General features: G+C 43.2%; 1 protein-coding gene across 2 annotated transcripts in view; it reads right to left on the bottom strand.

Annotated features, from left to right (window-relative positions):
• Positions 1–23,000, bottom strand: part of SHPRH (SNF2 histone linker PHD RING helicase) — a 143,035-nt gene that overhangs the window by 88,907 nt on the left and 31,128 nt on the right. For both annotated transcript variants that reach the window (XM_084624118.1, XM_084624119.1), the window contains exons 5-9: positions 17,812–17,890; positions 16,936–17,086; positions 7,165–7,270; positions 6,328–6,584; positions 4,758–5,438 (exon numbers count right to left, since the gene is read on the bottom strand). In XM_084624118.1, coding sequence (XP_084480244.1) covers positions 4,758–5,438; positions 6,328–6,584; positions 7,165–7,270; positions 16,936–17,086; positions 17,812–17,890 — 1,274 coding nt within the window. The remainder of the gene's footprint in view (positions 1–4,757; positions 5,439–6,327; positions 6,585–7,164; positions 7,271–16,935; positions 17,087–17,811; positions 17,891–23,000) is intronic.

Consider the following 23,000-nt stretch of genomic DNA (forward strand, 5'->3'; position numbering starts at 1 on the left):
CTGGAGAAGAGAATCCTTGAACTTCATCATCGACTCCGACATTAAAACCGTTAACTCCCCAGCAACGCCTGCTGGTTGGAGAAGCAGAGCTGTAGACCCTCTTTCTACCACAAAGGTCTAGTCTCTGAATCTTTTGCTTTCGAGGTCATTTCTTGCTCTCCCTCTCATTGGCCGCTGAAACCACTCAGGACCCCGGGGGGGGGGATCAGAGAACAAGTACCCGCAGCCTGGGGTTGGAACAAAGTACTTCTTTTAGGTCTCTTTTGTGGTGGGAGACAAGGAGGACAGAGTTTGCCACAAGGCTTTAACCGGTCCAATAATGGCCTCATTGAGAGGGAGGGTCACCTTCGATGGGCTTGCATCAGACAAGATATCAACCAGGCTATGGAAGGACTCTACCTCCACTTCCAGCCCAAGGTTCGAGGCCACTCTTTTCAATAGCTCCTGGTGAGCTACTACTAAGTCACTGTGCAGGAGGACAAACACGCCCCAAACACTGCCTCATCCGGGTGAGGAGGAAGAACAGTCCTGCACCAGTCGAGAGGTCCTCTTCCTCACCTTCTGCAACAATTGGGTCCCATAAATCTAGGTCCTAATGCTTGGCACCAGAGTCCATGTCGGGTGCCGGTCATATGGATAGGGGCACTTCATTCCGAGACTACGGATTTCGAGCATCTGAAAGAGGGCTCTTGCATAGGAAGAAACCCCCACAGGTTCCAAAAAGGCCATTGCATCTACATAGGCCAGTCCCAAGTGCTTGGCAGTACCCCTGTACCTGGGTCCACTGACTGGTTGGGCTGCCTGGGTGGAGAACTGGCTGTGGTTCCTCGAGTGGAAATATGACTCCACTTCTCCACTCCGGTCCTGGGGCCGGTTTTGATCAATATCTTCATAAATGATCTGGAGGATGGTGTGGATTGCACTCTCAGCAAATTTGCGGATGATACTAAACTGGGAGGAGTGGTAGATACGCTGGAGGGCAGGGATAGGATACAGAGGGACCTAGACAAATTGGAGGATTGGGCCAAAAGAAATCTGATGAGGTTCAATAAGGATAAGTGCAGGGTCCTGCACTTAGGACGGAAGAACCCAATGCACAGCTACAGACTAGGGACCGAATGGCTAGGCAGCAGTTCTGCGGAAAAGGACCTAGGGGTGACAGTGGACGAGAAGCTGAATATGAGTCAGCAGTGTGCCCTTGTTGCCACGAAGGCCAATGGCATTTTGGGATGTATAAGTAGGGGCATAGCGAGCAGATCGAGGGATGTGATCGTCCCCCTCTATTCGACATTGGTGAGGCCTCATCTGGAGTACTGTGTCCAGTTTTGGGCCCCACACTACAAGAAGGATGTGGATAAATTGGAGAGAGTCCAGCGAAGGGCAACAAAAATTATTAGGGGTCTGGAACACATGAGTTATGAGGAGAGGCTGAGGGAACTGGGATTGTTTAGCCTGCAGAAGAGAAGAATGAGGGGGGATTTGATAGCTGCTTTCAACTACCTGAGAGGTGGTTCCAGAGAGGATGGTTCTAGACTATTCTCAGTGGTGGAAGAGGACAGGACAAGGAGCAATGGTCTCAAGTTGCAGTGGGGGAGGTTTAGGTTGGATATTAGGAAAAACTTTTTCACTAGGAGGGTGGTGAAACACTGGAATGAGTTGCCTAGGGAGGTGGTGGAATCTCCTTCCTTAGAAGTTTTTAAGGTCAGGCTTGACAAAGCCCTGGCTGGGATGATTTAATTGGGTATGGGTCCTGCTTTTGAGCAGGGGGTTGGACTAGATGACCTCCTGAGGTCCCTTCCAACCCTGATATTCTATGATTCTGAGACCAATAACAAACCTTCCTCCGGGGACCATGGAGGGGTGGTATACGTTGATGCCAGGGAGAAAAGACCTGCATTGGGGCAAGTAGGGATGGTTTCCCTCTAGAAGGTACCTGAGGAGGCTGCTACCGAACTGGCACTTGGGGCCACATGCTCCCTTCTGCTCCCTGGTATTGATGCCGCTGACTCCTGTACTGATGGTGACAGTGGCACCAAAAGCCAGGTCTCTGGCCACAAGCAACGCTTCCGGGGTACGTGGTACTGCAATCCTGCTGGTACCATATTGCCCTTCCAAAGGAATGGGATAGTCTGGGACTTGACTCAACGGAGCCTGCCTACAAGGCAGAGTTGACACTGCCCCTCTCAGAACAGGGGCAGAGGAGGGGCTAGACACTGTCTCCACTGTGCTCCCCGTGCTTGACCCTCTTCAGGGAACGTCCCCTCTCGAGCTGCTTCTCAAGTTTTTTCTTCAAAAGGTGAATGGTGCCGAGAGTCTCTCATGGCAGGAGGAGCACTCTGTACTGACACAGAGGCACTGGGTGCTGAGTTGGACCAGCTTAGCTCCGAAGAGGGACAGAGTGCTGCCTCCATCAGGAGGGACTTCCAGATGGCCTCCCTGTCCTTCTTCATACGGGGCTTGAAGTCCCAACAGACCTGGCAGTGGTCCCTGATATGAGTCTCTCCGAGGCACTTCAGACAACTGAAGTGTGGGTCACTCACAAGCACAGGCTTGCTGCAGGAGGCCCAGGACTTGAAATCTGGGGGTCAAAGAATGCCCAGGCACTCGGGGCAGACAAAATTCCACTAACAGAGCGAGAAATGCCAATTAACTATATACAACTAATCTACAACAGTCCAAACTGTGAACTTGAAGAGCTGGGATAGGGAAACAAGAGAAAAGGACTAAACGAAGACTGAGTAAGAGTTTGCCGAAGGAAGAGGAGCTGTTCCAGTGACAATCATAGGCAGGAAGAAGGAACTAGAGGGTGTGAAGCTAACTGGGCCCCTTCTACCAGCACACAGCACAAGAGGGTGCTACAGCCAACCCGACAGATACCACTAAGGGAAAAAAATTCTCTGGAGACTGTGCATGCCCGTGCGTGCACACCTAAGTATGGAATAGACATGAGCAAGCACTCAAAGAACATTTGCACTCAAGATTATTATTAAATTATACAATTGAAAGGAAATAGGGTGTCCCAACTGATTGCCTCCTCACCCCCAGAGAAGAAAAGGATTTTTGTACTTCATATGACAGCTGTATTTGAGCTTAGCTACTTTAACATGGATTTAACATGCAGCAACATTATGGAAGCAACTGTTAAAACATGCACTTTTTTCCTACAGCAGAATATCATGGTAGAATAGTCAAAGACAGAAACATGCAGCCAAACACCTTTAGGAACAGGAACAAAGTGTGAACTTGAGTAGACTATTATTTCTATCTTCCAAGGAATCTCCAAACAGAATCAATGCAACACATGGAATGAACATGAAAGACGGTGGCAAAAGCACCAACAAAGTCCATAAATCTCCTTTAGTGACCTTCCACCAGAAGTCTTATAATAAAAGTATCTTTATTATTTATTATAACAGAATGTGTGTATCTGTCTCTTTTACCTCAACATTTTCAATGTGATCCTTTCTGTGAACCATACAGTAGATGAAAGGGGAAAAAACCTAAATTCATAAGATAAATTGAGGCTTGTAACGGATGCATTTCACAGTGTTAAAATGTTACATCTGCAGGAAAATGCAATAAATATTGTAAACTTAAAACTTTTATGTATACTTTGAGTACTTTAAAATATTAACATTGTTAGATTTCAGATTGTACATGCCATACTCCTAGAATTTAACCAGATACTGTAACAATGTATAGTTTCCAGTTTCCTTGATCTTATTTCCTGTGTCTTGTGCCACAACAGTCTCTGCCAACCAGAAGCATTTGCAGATAAATCCTGCGTAGCCTCTGTGGCCCCAGGATAGAACATGTTTAGTCACTCTATGGTGACAGGGCAAATATGATCTGGTTGGTATGTGGCAGCTGTGAGGGGATAGATTGCTAAGTGCAGACAAAATCTTAGGAGAATTTAGCTGCCAAACTCTAACCTCCACGAAGCATGTGCAAATTGAGATTTTTCAGAAGTTTATAACTTGGCCAAATATGGGAGAATTCTCAGACGGATGGTGAAATACAAAACTCTGACACAAAGGCCAGTCTTCTGCCAAATTTGGTTTGTGTCTTATATTCCTAAAAGCTCACACTTTAGGGTTTCAGCCAGCCATCTGCAGGGGTCAGGAAGGGATTTCCCCTCTCCTCCCAGTGTATTCTGCGGTGATTTTTGGTCTCCCTCTTTTGAAACATCAAAGATGGCCATGGCTGGACATGAGACACAGGATGGGATGAGGAGGCACTGAGCATTCTCTCATTCACGTGCTTAACTGGTTGGTTCTTACCTCACACGCACAAGATATAACTGATCACTATACGGGACACTGGGAAGGAATTTTCCCCCAGGTCAGATTGGCAGTGACACTGGGGGTTTTTTGCCTTCCTCTGCAGTGTGTGGGTGCGGGTCACCTGCCAGGATTTATCTGGGTGTATCTCACGTAATCATTTCGCTGCCACTGCAGGGGCTTTGGGCATTGGTGCATCTCAGTTACTCCTATTCTCTCCCTGTAACACATAATGGCCTAGTCTTCTGTGGGCTGTGTAACACGTTGATCTAATTTCAGTTACTGAGTTTAGTGGAGAGATGCTAGGTGGTGTTGGTGGCCTGTACAGGAGGTACACGAGGTCAGACTAAATGATCTGGTGGTCCCTTCTGAACTTAAACTCTATAAACCCACTGGGAATTGATGAAACAGGAAAGCTTGTTTTCCTCTTCCAATCTGTGAATCTAGGTATGAGAAGATAAGATGAAATCATCTTACCAGGACTTGAAGGGAAGATGATCTCACATGCCTGTTGATCTCATCCACCCACTGATGGCAGATGGAACTTGGAGAGATTATCAGAGTGGCGCCTGTAGAAACTGGTTTCATTGCTACTAGGCAATGGGGACAATAAAAGGGCTTAATCTTCAAGTTTTCCTCTTTGTAGTTTACACATTCAGCATGCTGCCATAGGTGGCACTTCAGGCACTGCACACGGGCCTTACAGTCAACCAAGCCAAGCTCACCACAAATGCATTCAAAACGATAGTCAGAGGTGTTGAATGGAAAAATGGAACTGGCATGCTGTATGACACTGCCAGCACATTCTTGGGAGTCTGAGGACTGGTCCTTTAGGACTTCTACATCATCTATATTTTTACATTCACTGAGGACAGGACTGGTGGAATCACTGAACATGAGATCGCCTTGCAAATCAGCAGACTCCAAGTCCATAACTCTTGGCTGAAGATTTTCTTCTTTTATGCAGGTCCTTTGGCCTGTCTCAGACTTTTTGTTATTTTTGCTAGTTGTACAGTAGTCATGCTCTTCTGCGGGAATGTCCACCAGCCGGGGTGGTTTGACTTTTTCTGAAGATGTGACCCTACTTGCTGATTCTTTGGTTTGAGTTTTAGCATTAGGCAAAGATGTCTTCTGAATCCTTCCAGGACTCCTTGTTGTCTAAAAAATAAAGTTAAATTGTCAGTTAAAATTTTTTTTCCCCTCTTTGATGAGGAAAGTATAGCCATCTCGGGAGTAAACTGTTAACATAACATATATCTTCTGGTTTGGGCTGGGTTTTGGGGACCAAGTACTTAATATTAATTTAGGATTTTTCAAAGTGTTTCATAAACCTCCTGGTCATAAAACTGTAACATCTGCCAACCCTTACAGCAAGAGCTTCAAAACTTTATAAAGGACATAGTGAAAGATTTTAACCCCAAAATTTGACCTACTTTGGGTTTTATTTTTGTTTTTCTTTTTGGTACAGTCTACATATTATAATTCTTTATTTCTGTTTTCAAAGCAAACGCTTCAGGTTTTTGGTTTTTGGTTAAAAGTCAGTACCATCAAGCAAGCATTAATGGGGAGCCCTTTAAATAGCATCACTCTGGCAGCATGTAACTGGCAAAAATAAAACAGCTCCATGCAACATTTGCCTTAATTCAGTGGTTCTTAACCTTTACTGCAGCCTACACCCTTTGGTTCTCAAACTATGTTCTCGCACCCCCAACCAAAATCATTGAAGTAGATCAGTTCTTTAAACCCAGATATATTTTTTGTTTGTATATTACAGTTATGGTTAAAAAATGTATAATGTTAATAAATACATAGGTTTGATGAAACAAAGTAGTTGTACTTCTGTGCCTGTGCTTAATTTGTGTTTTCGATGATTTACCTTCTAAAAAAATATGGCATATCTTGCACCCTCAGAAAGGGCATCTCGCACCCCCAGGGGATGATGGTTCTTAACCTGGAGTTAAGAACCACTGCCTTACAGATCCAGGCTAACACGGCTACCCCTCTGATACTTGACTGCCTCAACTGATACTTTCAGCTCTTGTTTTACCTGTTTTTTGGTTCTCTCATGCCTCTTTTGTTCTTTGTAATTCTTCCCCAACTTGAACGATCCAGCCAGACCATGACCTTTAACCTGTTCCACTACTTGTTCTGCAATTAGTTTTTCCAAAGTTCTTTTGAGAAGACGTCGGTTTCTCTGTATGTCATATCTATATATGGCACTGACATACTTAAATATTGCAATGATGGAAGCTCCCTTCTTCACATTCATTTCCTTGACAGCTGCTAATATCATCACCCGTAAGCCTACATGCAGAATGAAACTAGGGTTCAGATAAAATGAAAAGTTACATGGGAGAAAACGTATTTATGTAGCTCTGTAAATGCATTGCCTGCAAGTGAATTAAAAGGTTAAAAAAAAATAAGCTCGACAACAGAGTAAGCAGTCCTGCTCAAGCTAGTTTTGCAGACCATTACTTTTTAGTCAAGATATTGAATACTGTCTAAGGAGTACATATAAGAGTGGAAACAAAGAAGTCTTGTTTTTATTAACAGGGATATGCAAGTACAATATTTTGGTCTGCCAATAAACCATCTTGTTACAATGGTTCTACTCTAGGTAAAGCTGTGCTGCATGGAGTTCTACAGTGCAGCTCACAACTGGTTTTACCTTTAAAATGGATCTACTAGTAAGGACAATTACAGTTCCCAGAGTGCAGTGCTATATTCTTGAGGAAAACTATCCCTCTGCATCAGAGATGAAGCCATCAGTAAACTGCTCCCTTCATACAAATCAGGTGCAACCCTTGTGCTCCTAGTAAGTTGCCAATACAACCTCAATAAGCAAACTGTTTTATATAGGTTTTGTCTCTCCATGAATACTTACTGGGATACTGTACTTTCTCCTTTGACTTAAGCTCCACTTTCTTTGCTTTTTTCTTTTTGTTTCCTTCAGTAGGCTGGGGTGGAACGAAGAAGTTCACCAATTTACCCTAATAAAGACAACATTCAATAACGGTAGGATGACATATCTGTGACATAATTTTGAACTGTTTTATGAAATTAATATTTTCAATTAGCAGACTAGCAAAAAGCATTTTTACTTCTAAGACATCAGTTCCTCATTAAATACTTTCGCAGGACCACAGGAATGGTCATGCTGGATCGGACACAATGTCCATCTAATCCATTATCCTCTCTCTGACAGTGACCAGCGCCAGATGCTTCAAAGGAAGGTGTAAGAACTTCATGGTAGGCAGATGTGGAATAATCTGCCCTCCACATTTAGTTTCATCCTGATCTTTAATAGGTTGAAACTGACAAACTCTGAAGCATGAATTTAATAGCTCTTCTGAGACTGCTATTATTAATTATAACTCTGGATATTCTTGATATCCATATAAATATCCATTCTCTTCTCAGTTCTTGTTAAATTCTTAACCTCCACAATTTCCTGTACAATGAGTTCCACGGTTTAATTATACATTGAATAAATAAGTATTTCCTTTTATCAGCTTTGAAATTCCCAACCTTTTAATTTCATTGAATGAGTCCTTGTTCTTGTGATAGGAGACAACAGAAAATTCTTATCTACTTTCTGTATACCATTCATGATTTTATATATCTTTATCATGTCCCTTTTTATTCATCTCATTTCTTAGGTAACACTCCCAATTCTTTTTCATCTTTCTTTATATGATAATTTTTTCCAGGTCCCTGACCATACTAGTTCTGTAATATCCTTTTTGAAATGGGTATTTCAGTACTGCATGCAGTATTCCAGGCCACATCACTGATTTACATAAAGACATAATAATGGTCTTTGAATTATTCATCATCCCATCCTTTACGCATCCTAATATCTTGTTAGCTTTTCTGACTGCCGCTGCACATTGAGCTGAAGTTTTCATTTAGCTATATATAATGATGCTCAGCCCTTTTCTTGAGTTGCTACAGTTAACTGAGAAAGTGTATGAGTACTTTAATTGACACTGGATTTAATTTGTCATCATGTTGCCCAATCACCTAGCTTGTTTTGCTCCCTTTGAAGTTCCTCAAAATCTTCTTTGGTGCAAACTAACCTAAAAAATTCTGTGTAATCTGCACTCACTCCCCTTTTCATAGAATTAATAAATATATTAAATCGGATAGGACTAAGTACATAACCTTAAGGCACCCCGCTGTTAACCTTTTGTCATGACAAAAATAGACCATTTAATCCTACTCTTTGCTTTCTGTCTCCTAGGGATCTTGCCTCTCAGCCCATGTCTAATTAGTAGCCTCTTGTGTGGATCTTTGTCAAAAGCCTTTAGGAAGTCTAAATAAAATTATATCCACTGGCTCTTCTTTAGGCACCACCATATTGACCAGCTAAAAGAATTCTAAGAGATTAGTGAGACAGTTTTCCTATACACAAACCATATTAGTTAGACTGTATCATATCATAGTCTTTCAAGTTCTATATTATTTTATCTTATTTCAACCAATTGTCTAGGTACACATTTAAAGTTTACTGGTCTATAATTCCCCAGATCATCCTTGGAGCCTTTTGTAAATATATCTACAATATTTTCTACCCTCCAATTCTTAGGAACAGTTGCTGTTTATAATTAGAAATTACATATTTTTGTAGGCATCTCCATCACTTCATACTTAAGTTCTTCGGAACTCTTGGATGTATTATCAGGGCCTCATGACTTTCTGCTTTTTAATGTGAAAGATGAGAGCCACAAAGAGCCGTGTGTGGCTCGAAGGCTTGCCTCTCTCACCAACAGAAGTTGGTCCAATAAAAGATATTACTACACCCATCTTGTCTCGCTAATATACTGGGACCACCACCGGTACAACTACACTGCTTTTTAATTTTTTAATTTTTTCAGTTTGCTTCAGCACCTCTTTTTCTGATATCACTATCTCCAAGACTACACATAAGAATGGCCATACTGGGTCAGACCAAAGGTCCATCTAGCTCAGTATCCTGTCTTCCCAGAGTGGCCAATGCCAGGTGCCCCAGAGGGAATGAACAAAACAGGTAATCATCAAGTCATCCATCCCCTGTCACCCATTCCCAGCTTCTGACAAACAGAGGCAAGGTACACGATCCCTGTCCATCCTGGCTAATACCCATTGATGGACCTATCCTCCCTGAATTTTTCTAGTTCTTTTTTGAACCCTGTTATAGTCTTGGCCTTCACGACATCCTCTGGCAAGGAGTTCCACAGGTTGACTGTGTGGTGTGTGAAGAAATACTTCCTTTTGTTTTAAACCTGCTGCCTATTTCATTTGGTGGCCCCTAGTTCTTGTGTTAAGGAAGTGTTATTTACTCCTTCTCATATTTACTTTCTCCACACCAGTCATGATTTTATAGATCTCTATCACATCCCCCCTTAGTCATCTCTTTTTCCAAGCTGAAAAGTCCCAGTCTTATTAATCTCTTTTCATACGCCAGTTGTTCCATACCCCTAATCATTTTTGTTGCTCTTTTCTGAACCTTTTCCAATTCCAATAGATCTTTTTTGAGATGGGGCGACCACATCTGCACACAGAATTCAAGGTGTGGGTGTACCATGGATTTAAATAGAGGCAATATGACTTTCTGTCTTTACACCATCTTTATTAGCAGAAAAGAGCAGATCTAGAACAAATATTGCCCAACATTCTCAGCAGTGAAGACCAATTAAAAAAATTAGCTTTTCAAGTGTCCCTGTCTTTCTTAATTGCTCGTTTGAATTCTGGTGATCCAGTGAATCCATTGATGTTTTTCAGGCTTCCTGCCTCTGATATATACTTAAATAATCTCTTAAGGTATATTTATATTTAAAAAAAAAACCTAAATTATTTGAGCTTTGAAATCCATTCTGGCTGTAATTTATGCTCCTGTTTATTGGCTTCACCTCATAAAGGTCAGATTTCCAAAATTTGAAAGATTTCTCTTTGGGTTGAATAACCTGTTGTAACTTTCCATTTAGTGTTCAAATTATTTATTTGTATTACTTGAGTGCTTAAAAGCCCTAATCTTAGACAATGACGCCATTGTGCTAGGTGCCATACAAATACAGAACAAAGGACAGTCCTTGCTCCGAAGAGATTACAATCTTGGCTTACTCCTTACCTTCATGGTTCCCTTTTTGTTTAGCAGTACACACATCTTGTGAGACTAATTTTTAAGTAGCCTCCAAGCCACCTGTATGGATTTTACTTTCTTTAGTTTTAATTTTAAGGACCTTTTGACTAAACTATTCATTTTGTTGAAAATTCTTTCTAAAATTTCGCATCACTTTTTAAAGCATCACCTGCCCTTTAGCTGTTTAACCTAATTATATATTGTGGTCACTATTACTTAGTGGATCAGCTACTGTTACTGAATTAATTGTGTGTGTTACTTAAGACAAAGTCAAGAATAGCCTCTTCTAGTGTGCTTCAGAACTAGCTGTCCCAAGAAGCAATCACTTAAAATGTCTAGAAGCTGTTTCTCCAGACTTTGTCTTGTTAGTGCCACTTGACCAGTTGGGTAATTGAAATCCCCCATTATCATCATTTTATTAGATTTTGTTGCCTCTGATCTCTCTCAATGTTATGCATTCAATTTCCTTTTTCTGATTCAGTGGGCAGCAGTGTGACTCCTCAGGACACTCACTACGCACAGCTCAGCTAGGTGGCAGCAGCCAGCAAGAGCGCAGTACAGAGCCAACCCTATGGGCAGGAGGAGAAGAGCTAACCTGAGCCTGAGAGGTTGGATTGTTTTACGACCCAATGCAACACTTGTAGTCGGTCTTGTTGATTTTAGGATAAGTTGTAGGGTTCTACACTGTCAAGTATAATACACAAAATGTTAATGTTTGAAAGAAAATTGGTTGCTACAATAAGTCTTTTAGATGGCAAGATTCTATGAAGAAACACATATGGATAGAGATCACTAATATTTTTACATGCTATTGGGAATTGTATGATTATGGGAGACTAATTTCCAGATATACATTGCAAGACAAGTGCTACTAATAATAGTAGGGCCCAGATATTCCTGGATGTGATGGCTGATAGATTTCTTCACCAAGTAGACACCAAACCAACTAGATGGGATGCCATTTTAGATTTAGTATTGGTAAGTGGCAAGGACCTCATAGAAGAGCTGCTTATAGAGGACAGCCTTAGTTTGAGTGACCATGAGATAATCCAGGGTAAACTAAATGGAAGGAGAAACAAAAATAGGTCTGCAAATAGGGTCACTGATTTCAAAAGGGCAAACTTTAAAAAAATAATGGGGATTAGTTAGGGAACTGGACTGAAGAACTCCAGGATCTGACGGCGGAATAGGGTTGGAATTACATTAAGCCAAAGTTGCAGAAGCTACCTGAAGCCTGAATCCCAAGCAAGGGGAAAAAATTCATAGGAAAGGGTTGAAGAGCAAACTGGATGAGCAAGCAGCTCAAACAGATTATTAAGAGAAAGCGGAATGCTTACAAAGAATAGAAGATGAGAAGGATCAGAAAAAAAAGCTACCTCTTGGAGATCAGAAAATGTAGGGGGAAAGTGAGAACTCTCAAAAGCCGAGCAGAATTGGACCTTACAAAGGAAATTAAAACCAATAGTAAAAGGTTCTATAGCCATATATACAGAAAGAAAACAAGGAAAGAAGAGAGACCACTAAGTATTGAGGATGGGCTGGAAATTAAAGACAATTTAGGCATGGCTCAACACCTAAACAAATACTTTGCCTCAGTTTTTAATAAGGATAATGAGGAGCTTGGATCAGTGGTAAGATAGCTAATGGAAATGAGGATATGGAAGTAGCAATTACCATGTCTGAGATGGAAGTCACACCCAAAGAGCTTAAGGGGATCAAATTGGAGGGCCCAGATATCTCCATACAAGAATATTAAAGGAATTGGCACACTAAATGACAAGCCCAATAGGGAGGATTTTTAATGAAGGGGTTGTACTCTGTGACCAGAGAATTGCTAATATAATACCTATTTTTAAGAAAGGGGGAAAATAGTGACCCAGGAAACTACAGGCCCATTAATTTGACCTCAATTGTACACAAATTTTGAAAGAGACAGTAGTTAAGGATAGAGATAAATGGTAATTGGGATAAAATATAACATGGTTTTTATGAAAGGTGGATTATGCCAGACCAACCTGATCTTTTTTTGAGAAGACAACTGATTTTTTAGACAAAGGAAATGCAATAAGGATCTACCTGGATTTCAGTAAGGAATCTGAAGCAGTTCTACATGGGAAATAAATAATTAGGTAAACTGGAGAAGATAGGGATTAATACGAGACGTGAACGGTGGATAAGGAACTAGTTAAAACTGGAGATTACAACGAGTCATACTGCAACATGAATGGTCAGGCTGGACAGAGGTTACTAGTGGAGTTCCTCTGGGATCGGTCTTGGGACCAATCTTATTTAACATTTTCATTCAAGACCTTGGCACAAAGTGGATGACACAAAGTTGGGAGGTATTGCCAATATGGAGGAGGACCGGAATATCATACAAGAATATATGGAGGACTTGAAAACTGGAGTAATAGAAATGGGATGAAATTTAATAGTGCAAAGTCATGCACACAGAGACTAACAACAAAAATTTTTGCTAGAAGATGGGAATTTATCAGTTGGAAGTGACAGAGGAGGAGAAAGACCTGTGTGTATTGAATCACAGAATCATAGAATATCAGGGTTGGAAGGGACCTCAGGAGGTCATCTAGTCCAACCCCCTGCTCAAAGCAGGACCAATCCCCAACTAAATCATCCCAGACTGGGCTTTGTCAAGCCTGGCCTTAAAAATATCTAAGGAAGGAGATTCCACCACCTCCCTAGGTAACGCATCCCAGTGTTTCACCAGTCTCCTAGTGAAAAAGTTTTTCCTAATATCCAACCTAAATCTCCCCCACTGCAACTTGAGACCATTACTCCTCATTCTGTCATCTGCTACCACTGAGAACAGTCTAGATCCATCCTCTTTGGAACCCCCTTTCAGATAGTTGAAAGCAGCTATCAAATCCCCCCTCATTCTTCTCTTCCGCAGACTAAACATTCCCAGTTCCCTCAGCCTCTCCTCATAAGTCATGTGTTCTAGTCCCCTAATCATTTTTGTTGCCCTCCGCTGGACTCTTTCCAATTTTTCCACATCCTTCTTGTAGTGTGGGGCCCAAAACTGGACACAGTCCTCCAGATGAGGCCTCACCAATGTTGAATAGAGGGGAACGATCACGTCCCTCGATCTGCTGGCAATGCCCCTACTTATACATCCCAAGATGCCACTGGCCTTCTTGGCAACAAGGGAACACTGTTGACTCATATTCAGCTTCTTGTCCACTGTCACCCCTAGGTCCTTTTCTGCAGAACTGCTGCCTAGCCATTCGGTCCCTAGTCTGTAGCGGTGCATGGGGTTCTTCAGTCCTAAGTGCAGGACTCTGCACTTATCCTTGTTGAACCTCATCAGTTTTCTTTTGGCCTAATCCTACAATTTGTCTAGGTCCCTCTGTATCCTATCCCTACCCTCCAGTGTATCTACCTCTCCTCCAAGTTTAGTGTCATCTGCAAACTTGCTGAGGGTGCAATCCACACCATCCTCCAGATCATTTATGAAGATATTGAACAAAACCAGCCCCAGGACTGACCCTTGGGGCACTCCGCTTGATACCGGCTGCTAACTAGACATGGAGCCATTGATCACTACCCGTTGAGTCCGACAATCTAGCCAGCTTTCTATCCACCTTCTAGTCCATTCATCCAGCCCATACTTCTTTAACTTGCTGGCAAGAATACTGTGGGAGACCGTGTCAAAAGCTTTGCTAAAGTCAAGGAACAACACGTCCACCACTTTCCCCTCATCCACAGAGCCAGTTATCTCGTCATAGAAGGCAATTAGATTAGTCAAGCATGACTTGCCCTTGGTGAATCCATGCTGACTGTTCCTGATCACTTTCCTCTCCTCTAAGTGCTTCAGAATTGATTCCTTGAGGACCTGCTCCATGATTTTTCCGGGGACTGAGGTGAGGCTGACTGACCTGTAGTTCCCAGGATCCTCCTCCTTCCCTTTTTTAAAGATGGGCATTACATTAGCCTTTTTCCAGTCGTCCGGGACTTCCCCGGATTGCCATGAGTTTTCAAAGATAATTGCCAATGGCTCTGCAATCACATCCGCCAACTCCTTTAGCACTCTCCCATGGTGATCAGAGGATGGCTATGAACTGCAATATGATGCGGCTGTGAAAAAGGCTAATGCAATTCTAGCATGCATCAGGCAAGGTATTTCCAGTAGCGATAGGGAAGCATTCCTGCCATTATACAAGGCGCTGGTGACACCTCACCTGGAATACTGTGTGCAGTTCTGATGTCCCATATATAAGAAAGATTAATTCAAACTGGAACAGGTGCAGGGAAGGGCTACTAGGATGATCGGAGGCGTTGAAAATCTACCTTATGAGAGGAGACTGTTTAGCTTAATCAAATTAAGGCTGAGGGGAGATATGACTGCTCTCTATAGATACATCAGAGGATAAAAAATACCAGGAAGGGAGAGGAGTTATTTAAGTTAAGAGCCAATGCTGACACAAAAACAAATGGATATAAGTCGGCATCAACAAGCTGCGACTTGAAATCAGATGAAGATTTCTAACAATCAGAGGAGTGAAGTTCTAGAACAACAACTTCCCAAGGGAACCAATGGGGGCAAAAAACCTAACTTTTTTAAGACTAAGCTTGATAAGTGTATTGAATGGACAGTTCAATGAGATGGGCCACATGCCATTGTAGGCAATCTGACTGCCAGTAGCAAATATCCCCAATAGAGGAGGAGGGCTTTGAGTTACAACATAGAATTCTTTCACAGGTATCTGGCTGGTATTTCTTGCCCACATGCTCAGGGTCCAACTGAGCACAATATTTGGGGTCAGGAGGGACTTCCTCCCAGGCCATATTGACAGAGACCTTCGAGGGAAGGGAGGTTGGGACTTGAGTCACTTGCTGGTTTAAATTAGAGTAAACAGTGGATTCTCTGTAACTTGAAGTCTTTAAATTGTGATTTGAGGACTTCAGTAACTCAGCCAGAGTTTATGGTTCTATTACAGGAGCAGGTAGCTAATCTGCTGGCAGGCCGCAAGGTAGGCGGGGACATTCTGGCCGCCGCCTCCCGCAGCTCCCATTAGCCGGGAACAGCGAATTGCGGCCACTGGGAGCTGCAGGCAGCCATGCCTGCAGACGGTCAATGTAAACAAACTGTCTCGCAGCCCACCAGCAGATTACCCTGATGGGCCATGTGCGGCCCATGGGCCGCAGGTTGCCCACCAACGATCTAGTTAGAATGTAATACACAACGGAACGTGGAGGAGTAAATTCCCAACATATGATGTGCCAAATTCTGTACACAGATCAATGAAGATATCCCAGTGAAGACTACGTAATGTGCGTGCATGCATACAAGGCCAAAATTTGATCCGTTTTCTATGTTATAAGTCTCATTTAAAATATATCAGAAGCGTAGCCATGTTAGTCTGGATTTGTAAAAGTGGCAGAGTCCTGTGGCACTCTATAGACTAAATGACGTATTGGAGCATAAGCTTTCGTGGGTGAATACCCACTTCGTCAGATGCATGTAGTGGAAATTTCCAGAGGCAAGTATAAATATGTAAGCAAGAATCAGGCTAGGGATAACGAGGTTAGTTCGATCAGAGAGGATGTGGCTCTCTTCTAGCAGCCGAGGTGTAAACGCCAAGGGAGGAGAAACTGCTTTTTGTAGTTGGCTAGTCAGTCACAGTCTTTGTTTAATTCTGAGCTGATGGTGTGAAATTTGCAAGTGAACTGAAGCTCAGCAGTTTCTATTTGAAGTCTGGTTCTGAAGTTTTTTTGCTGCCGGATGGCTACCTTTAAATCTGCTATTGTGCGTCCAGGGAGATTGAAGTGTTCTCCTACAGTTCTCCAACACTTCAATCTCCCTGGACGCACAATAGCAGATTTAAAGGTAGCCATCCGGCAGCAAAAAAACTTCAGAACCAGACTTCAAATAGAAACTGCTGAGCTTTAGTTCACTTGCAAATTTCACACCATCAGCTCAGGATTAAACAAAGACTGTGACTGACTAGCCAACTACAAAAAGCAGTTTCTCCTCCCTTGGCGTTTACACCTCAGCTGCTAGAAGAGAGCCACATCCTCCCTGATTGAACTAACCTCGTTATCCCTAGCCTGATTCTTGCTTACATATTTATACTTGCCTCTGGAAATTTCCACTACATGCATCTGACGAAGTGGGTATTCACCCATGAAAGCTTATGCTCCAATATGTCTGTTAGTCTATAAGGTGCCACAAGACCCTTTGCCGCAGTTAAAATATACTTTGCCTGGAATCTCTGCACTTTTACCATCCCTTTTTCTAAAAAGCAAGCTAATAAAGTAACTTGCCTACAACTGAGACTTTGTTCTTCATTCACATCAATGACAAACAATACAAATTGCTCCTCATAATATTTTGTACTGTTCTCCTATTCACATCACCAAGGACCACGTGCTAACAGACAGACTATTTCTTTCACTTGCACAGCTTTTCATTACAGACTTTGCCACACAAAAAATGATAGCTAAACACCAGGAACATGCCTCACATATTAGAAGTACCTTGTTTGTTCCCAAAATCTACCATAGTTCTCTCACCTCGGGTAGTGTCAGCACATCTTGTTTAACATCTCGTCGGGTGTGTGTCAGAATAAGAGCCAGTACCTCTACTGTCTTTCCAAGACCCATCTCATCTGCCAGGATTCCTCCAGGCCACGGAGGCCCTGCAACTGGGTGTTCACGGATAATGCTAAAGATTAAAGACACACCCAAACAAAATGTAACAAGTTACAAACTAGTGTGACCAGAAGAGTAGTATGTGTTCGAAGTAGCAGAGATAATGAATAATTTCTGCAAGCTACATATATAGAGAGAAATATGCACCTGTGTTAAAGAAAACTGCTTTGGTGGCTATGTTTAAACAGATTACAAAACAATAACTTACATAATTTTCAAAAGGTTAAGATGAACAAAAACTGCATAAAGCAACTATACACTACAGTATACAAACAAATTTACTTCTCACAAAGTTCATAATTTGTTAAAGCAATACTAGTTACTGTATTAATCTATTTTCTTGTCCAAGATCAATAGAAAAATGAAAGTTTATACTGTCTCTTTGCTGTAAACTTTAAAAACTTGGAACACAAATTGAAGGGTTGTAGCCTTCAAGTCATTAATTAAAAAAGAATGAATCCATTACACTTGAATTAAGAAAAAAAGTTCTTACAGCGAATATACTGATGACATTAACCTACAATTTATAAACTTTCTTCTCCCTGCCACACCCCACATTTTCTTCTTTCATATTAAATATCCTATACCTCTTATTCTACATTTACAAACTGAAAAGACACGGTTATTACTTATCCAATGCTCTTCATGTGAAGGTTTCTAACAAAATTTTCACAAAGTGGCATGTTTAGGTGCTGCCAGGAACAACAGTGTTCCCTCTACAAAACAAAATCAACTCACCAGCCAGTAAATGGATTATAGTAGAGTTTTACTCCATCTGGAGTGATGACCTCTCGCCATAGAAAGTGTAGTGTGTTTTCTATAGAGAAGGAAACCATATGAATATTACAAGATTTTTCATAGTGCTTAGAACTGCACAGCATTATTATGACATTTAAAGGCAAACAGGAACCAAAAACTGGAATTAGTTGCCTATAACTGGAAGTTCTTTGACATGTGTGGTCCCTATCTGTACTGCACACGTGAGCGTGTGCACACACCATAAACCCATGTCCAGAAATTCTAACAAGCAATGTTTGTTGCCCTACAAATGCACAGTAGTTCTCCTCATGCTCCAGACTGAGGGTGTAAGAGGAAATGCAGGCTGATACCTCTCTAGTTCCTCTTCTTACCGCAAATCTAGTAGGATCCAAACAAGAGACAGACAGACAGTGGGTAATGGAATTCAGATAGGGACCACACATCTCAAAGAGCTTCCAATTACAGACAAGTAACCTCCATTTCTTCTTCAAGTACTCGTCCCTACGTGCATTCCACACAAGTGACTGAGAACCTGTATTGGGACTGGAGTGGGGTGAGGGAGACAGAGCAGCAAAGATGCTTGAAGTACTGAAGTTCCCACAGCACTGCATCTGCAGCAGAGGACTACACTAGCACGTAATGTTTTGTGAGTGTGTGCCTGGAACTCTAGGTAGCCACTCTGCACATGTCCAGTAATGGTACTTCCGGCAGGGATGCTGGGTAGCAGTGGCCCCAAACTGTGGAGTATGCTTCCTTCTGGGGGTGCGGAGGGGCCCAGGCCAGCCCCCATGTGGGGTATGGAGGGAGTGCCACCCAGCCCTGCTCCACCCCCAACCAGCTCCAGCCGCAGCTCCACTCTGCCCCCAGGCGCAGCTCCAGCCGCAGCTTCACTCCATCCCCTGCTCCGTCCCCAGTCATAGCTCCACTCTGCGCCCTGCTCTGTTCAGGCCCCAACCACAGATCCACTCTGCCACCTGCTCAACTGCAGCCCAGCTCTGCCCTCATTCCTGCTCCGCTTCTAGTCCCAGCTCTTCCTCCATACCTAATTCTTTTCCCATCTCTGCTTTCAACCCAAGCTCCTCTGCTGAGCCAACTGTGCAGTAAGAGAGAGCACGCTGCGGACAGATTCCATAACTGGTAACGGGGGCGGGTGGAGAGGAGGGGTAACAGGAAAAGTTTGGGCACCACTGCTGAAGAGGCACCTTGTGCTCTCATGGTGGAGGTATATGTACTAACTGATAGCTCACAGTGATGTGCCCAGAAGTCCATTTAGATACTCTGAGGATAAAACTTGTTCTCGCAACCTTTCTGCTATTGCAATAAATAACCTTAATGATTTTCTCATCGATTTGGTCCCCTGCAGCTAGAAAACCAAGGCACATCTGACATGGAGGGAATAAAGTCTTCTCTCTTCAGCAGCGGAATGGGGTTTCAGGAAGAAAACAAGTAAGTAGATAGTTTGGTTGTCATGGAACTCAGAAATAACTTTGGGGAGGAATTTGGATGGAAGCAAAGGAAGACCTTTCCCTTGTGCAAACAGTACATGGTGGGTCTGCCATGACGGCTTCCATCTTATTCACACTTCTGGCTCAGGTAATAGCAACCTTCATGGACAGGTGGGAAATGGAGAATGTTCCCAAGGGAAAGATATCTTGCTCTGCCCTGTTATGTAAAAGGCTGTGTGGTGACATTGCCTGACGTTACTTGGGCATGGAAAGAATGAATGAGTGGAAGACCAGACCTGCATGCCAGGCAGACTGCCCTCAGTTCCAGAAGACTGATGTGCAGTCTGGCCTCCTGTGGATCCAGATAACTTGTATGGCATGGTTGTTCAGGTGAGCACCCCAACCCATAAGGGAGCCATCTGTTATGATGGTGACAGAGGGGGCAAGAGTGATGAAGGGGACATCTACTCTTATTCGATCCAGGTTCAACCAGCAGGTAAAAGAAGCGATAGTGGGAACAGTCACTCTGGTGTTGATGTGATCCACGCCCAGTTAGTAGATTTACCGGAGTCCGGCCTGTAGACAGTGTACAGGAAGCCTGGCAAATGATATCACAAGTTCACAAGGTCATGTGGCCTAGAAGAGAAAGCACAGATTACTTACAGACTGAGGACTCTGGTCAAAATGTGCCTATCAGATTGCTCATTAACCGAAATCTTTCCACGGGGAGAAATGCTCTTGCTCCCATAAAGTTTATTATCTGTGTGGGTGTGTTAAAAAGGACTTTTCTTTGTTCACACAGACACCCAGTACTGCTAGAAGATTGTTCCTTCTCAAAGTTGCCAATCTAACCTCATAGCTGGAGCAACCTATTAGGAGTCAGTCATTGAGATATGGGAAAACTGTTTAACGCCAACATCTCATTTGTGCTACCACCACAGAGAAGACCTTAGTGAATACTCTGGGTGCTATAGAATATCTAAGGGGAAGGGCTCTGAACTGGAAATGTTCCCAACCCACTAAAAACTGAAGGAACTTTTTGTGGGAGAGATTAATATCTGCATGAAAGTAAGTGTCCATGTGGAAAGCCATGAACCACATCCCCTGGGAGGGGATTATTCATGCTAGTGTAACCATCCTAAATTTTGATTTTTGAAGATGTTCACTTATAAATGTCCAGAATGGGTCTCCCTGCTCCATCTTTTAAGGACTAAAAGATAAGGGGACTAGCACTCTCTCTCTCTCTCTCACACCAAGGTGACACTCGGTCTATTGCCCCTCGGAGGAGGAGAGAGTCCACCTTTTGTTGAAAAATAACCTCATGAAAGTGGTCCTTGAAGGGGGACTGGGAAGGGAGTTTGTGGGGAAGAGAAACTCTATGAACTATCCTTGGTGGATAATTTCTAAGACCCAACTGTGAGTCATATTAGGAGTCCCAATTGTGGGTGAAAAGTGAGAGATGGCCCAAAAGATAAGGGGAGGTAAGCGGTGGGTTGGTCTCGGCTGAAGCATCAGAAGTAGCCTTTAGTGGATGAGTGGGAATGGATAAAGGTCGTGGTAGCAGGGGGTCTGAAAACCAAGACTTCTAAATCCTCTGACATTTATGAGGGGTTGGATGCAGGCCGTACTGGAGTTTCCCATCATAGGTAAAATTTAGTTTGTTTCAGTGCACCTTGTGCGAATGTAAACTGATGAGTGATGCACAGATCCATCTGCACGTCTGACCACATGTTTTTGGCACAGCCTGCTTTCTTCACTGAGGCTTCTCTTTGGCTTTTTCTGTGCTGATATTCTCAATGGCTTTAACTGCAGACCAACAGGTCTGCTGCCATCCTGATTAACCAACAGCAGCAGCTTCCCATGTGTGTTCGGATCAACTTTGGCAGCTTGTAGGTGAGTTCTGAGAATGTCCTTACATCATTTTCACTGGCCTCTTAGCACACATTCTTGTTTTCCACTGTCCATAAAATATGGCTTCGTAGAGTCACATAGCATCCATACATACAAGGTGATCAGCCCAAGGAAGTTGTGCCTGTTTGATTAGGGATTCAACACTAGTCACGCAGCACCAGTCCAGGACTCCAATGGCTGGTACGATGTCTGACCATTTAATATTACTCTAGTTCCTTCAAGTCCTGATACAGAGTGCCCAAATCAAAGATCCAGAATGGGTCTCAGTCTTCCTTTTTTTTTCTTTTGGGGGGGGCGGGGCAGACTGAGGAATAAGGGGAATAGAATCCTCTCCCTTGATACTGTAGTGAGACTTGTTCTATCGCCCCTTGCTGTAGGAAGGAGTCCACCTACTGATAGCAGAACGTCTGTGGAGGATATGGCCTTGACCTACACACCTGCCTCTGGTGTTTTCTCCTTGGGCCCAGGGGGTCAATTCCCAGGAAGTGTATAGTCAACCTCTAGTCTTTCAATGAGTGAAGGAACTCATCCTTTTTCTTACTGAACGGTTCAACTTGTTGAAAGGCAAATCCTGTATGGTATTCTGGACTGCCCTGGAAGCCCCGAAGGGTGAAACCAAGACACACACCTTATAACTACGCCAGTGACTAAGCCATTGCAGCTTGACTAGATGTCTTTGCCGCTCATTTGCCCTCCTCTATGAAGGACTGAAATTGGGCTCTGTCTTCAGGGGGAAACTTGTCCTTAAAGTCAGCCAGCCTGGCATAATTTTTAAAATCATATTTTGCTAACAAAGCCTGGTAGATACTGATATGGAATGGCATGCTCATAGAGGAAAAGACCTCTCTTTCCAAGAAATCAACCTCTTTGAGCCCTTGTCAGCCAGGGTGGTCTTGGAATGCTGTGATCTTACTCTCTCCATGGCTGTCTGTACCACTGGGAAGTTGGGTGATGGGTGAGAGAAAAGAAATTCAACCACTTTGGCAGAGACGAAATAGCATCTCTGAGCCCTCTTAGGCATGGGGGCCCATTAGACTGGGGTGCATCAAACCACCCTTGCTGGCTCCATGATGGCCTCATTAATCAGGAGCACCACCTTGCTTGGACCTGTAGGCTACAGAATAGTCGGTACTGGAAGTCCTGGACCTCCTGATATTTGGAGGTCATTGGCTAACCTCTGAAGTAGCTCCTGGTACTGCCCATGGTCACTTGGCAGAGATAGTGAGGATGGAGTGACAGTTTCTTCCAGAAATGAGGATGAGATTCCCATCAGCACCTGCAGATCTGGATCAATGTCGTTCTCCTCATACTCTGATGATCTGGTGGATGCCAAGTAGGAGAAGTGTGGTATGACATGAACGGATCTGGGGTGTTTTCCTTAGGAGTCCCACAGGCCATAATAAGGACAAACGGAGAAATCGACTGGATGTGGGGGCCCCACTAAATCAGGTGCCAGCAGTGCTTGGGGAAGTCATATCTGGGAGGACGGCATCCAGAACTCCTTGACTGCCTATCAAAGCTCAGCTCTCTCTGAGGAGAAAAGAGACCATCCAGGGTGTCTGATTCATCTGCATCTGAGAACTGTTCTTTCTCCATTCATGGGGCCAACAATATTAGAGGATGCATGCATGCATGACCAGGGAAGAGTATAAAAATATTGCTCGGCCATGCAGGAGTGAAATCAGGAAGGCCAAATCACACCTGGAGTTGCAACTAGCAAGGGATGTTAAGAGCAACAAGAAGGGTTTCTTCAGGTACGTTACCAACAAGAAGGAAGACAAGGGAAGTGTGGGCCCCTTACTGAATGAGGGA

The sequence above is a fragment of the Lepidochelys olivacea genome (assembly GCF_965140295.1).
Source record: "Lepidochelys olivacea isolate rLepOli2 genome assembly, chromosome: 3".
In the NCBI taxonomy this organism is placed as follows: Eukaryota; Metazoa; Chordata; order Testudines; family Cheloniidae; genus Lepidochelys; species Lepidochelys olivacea.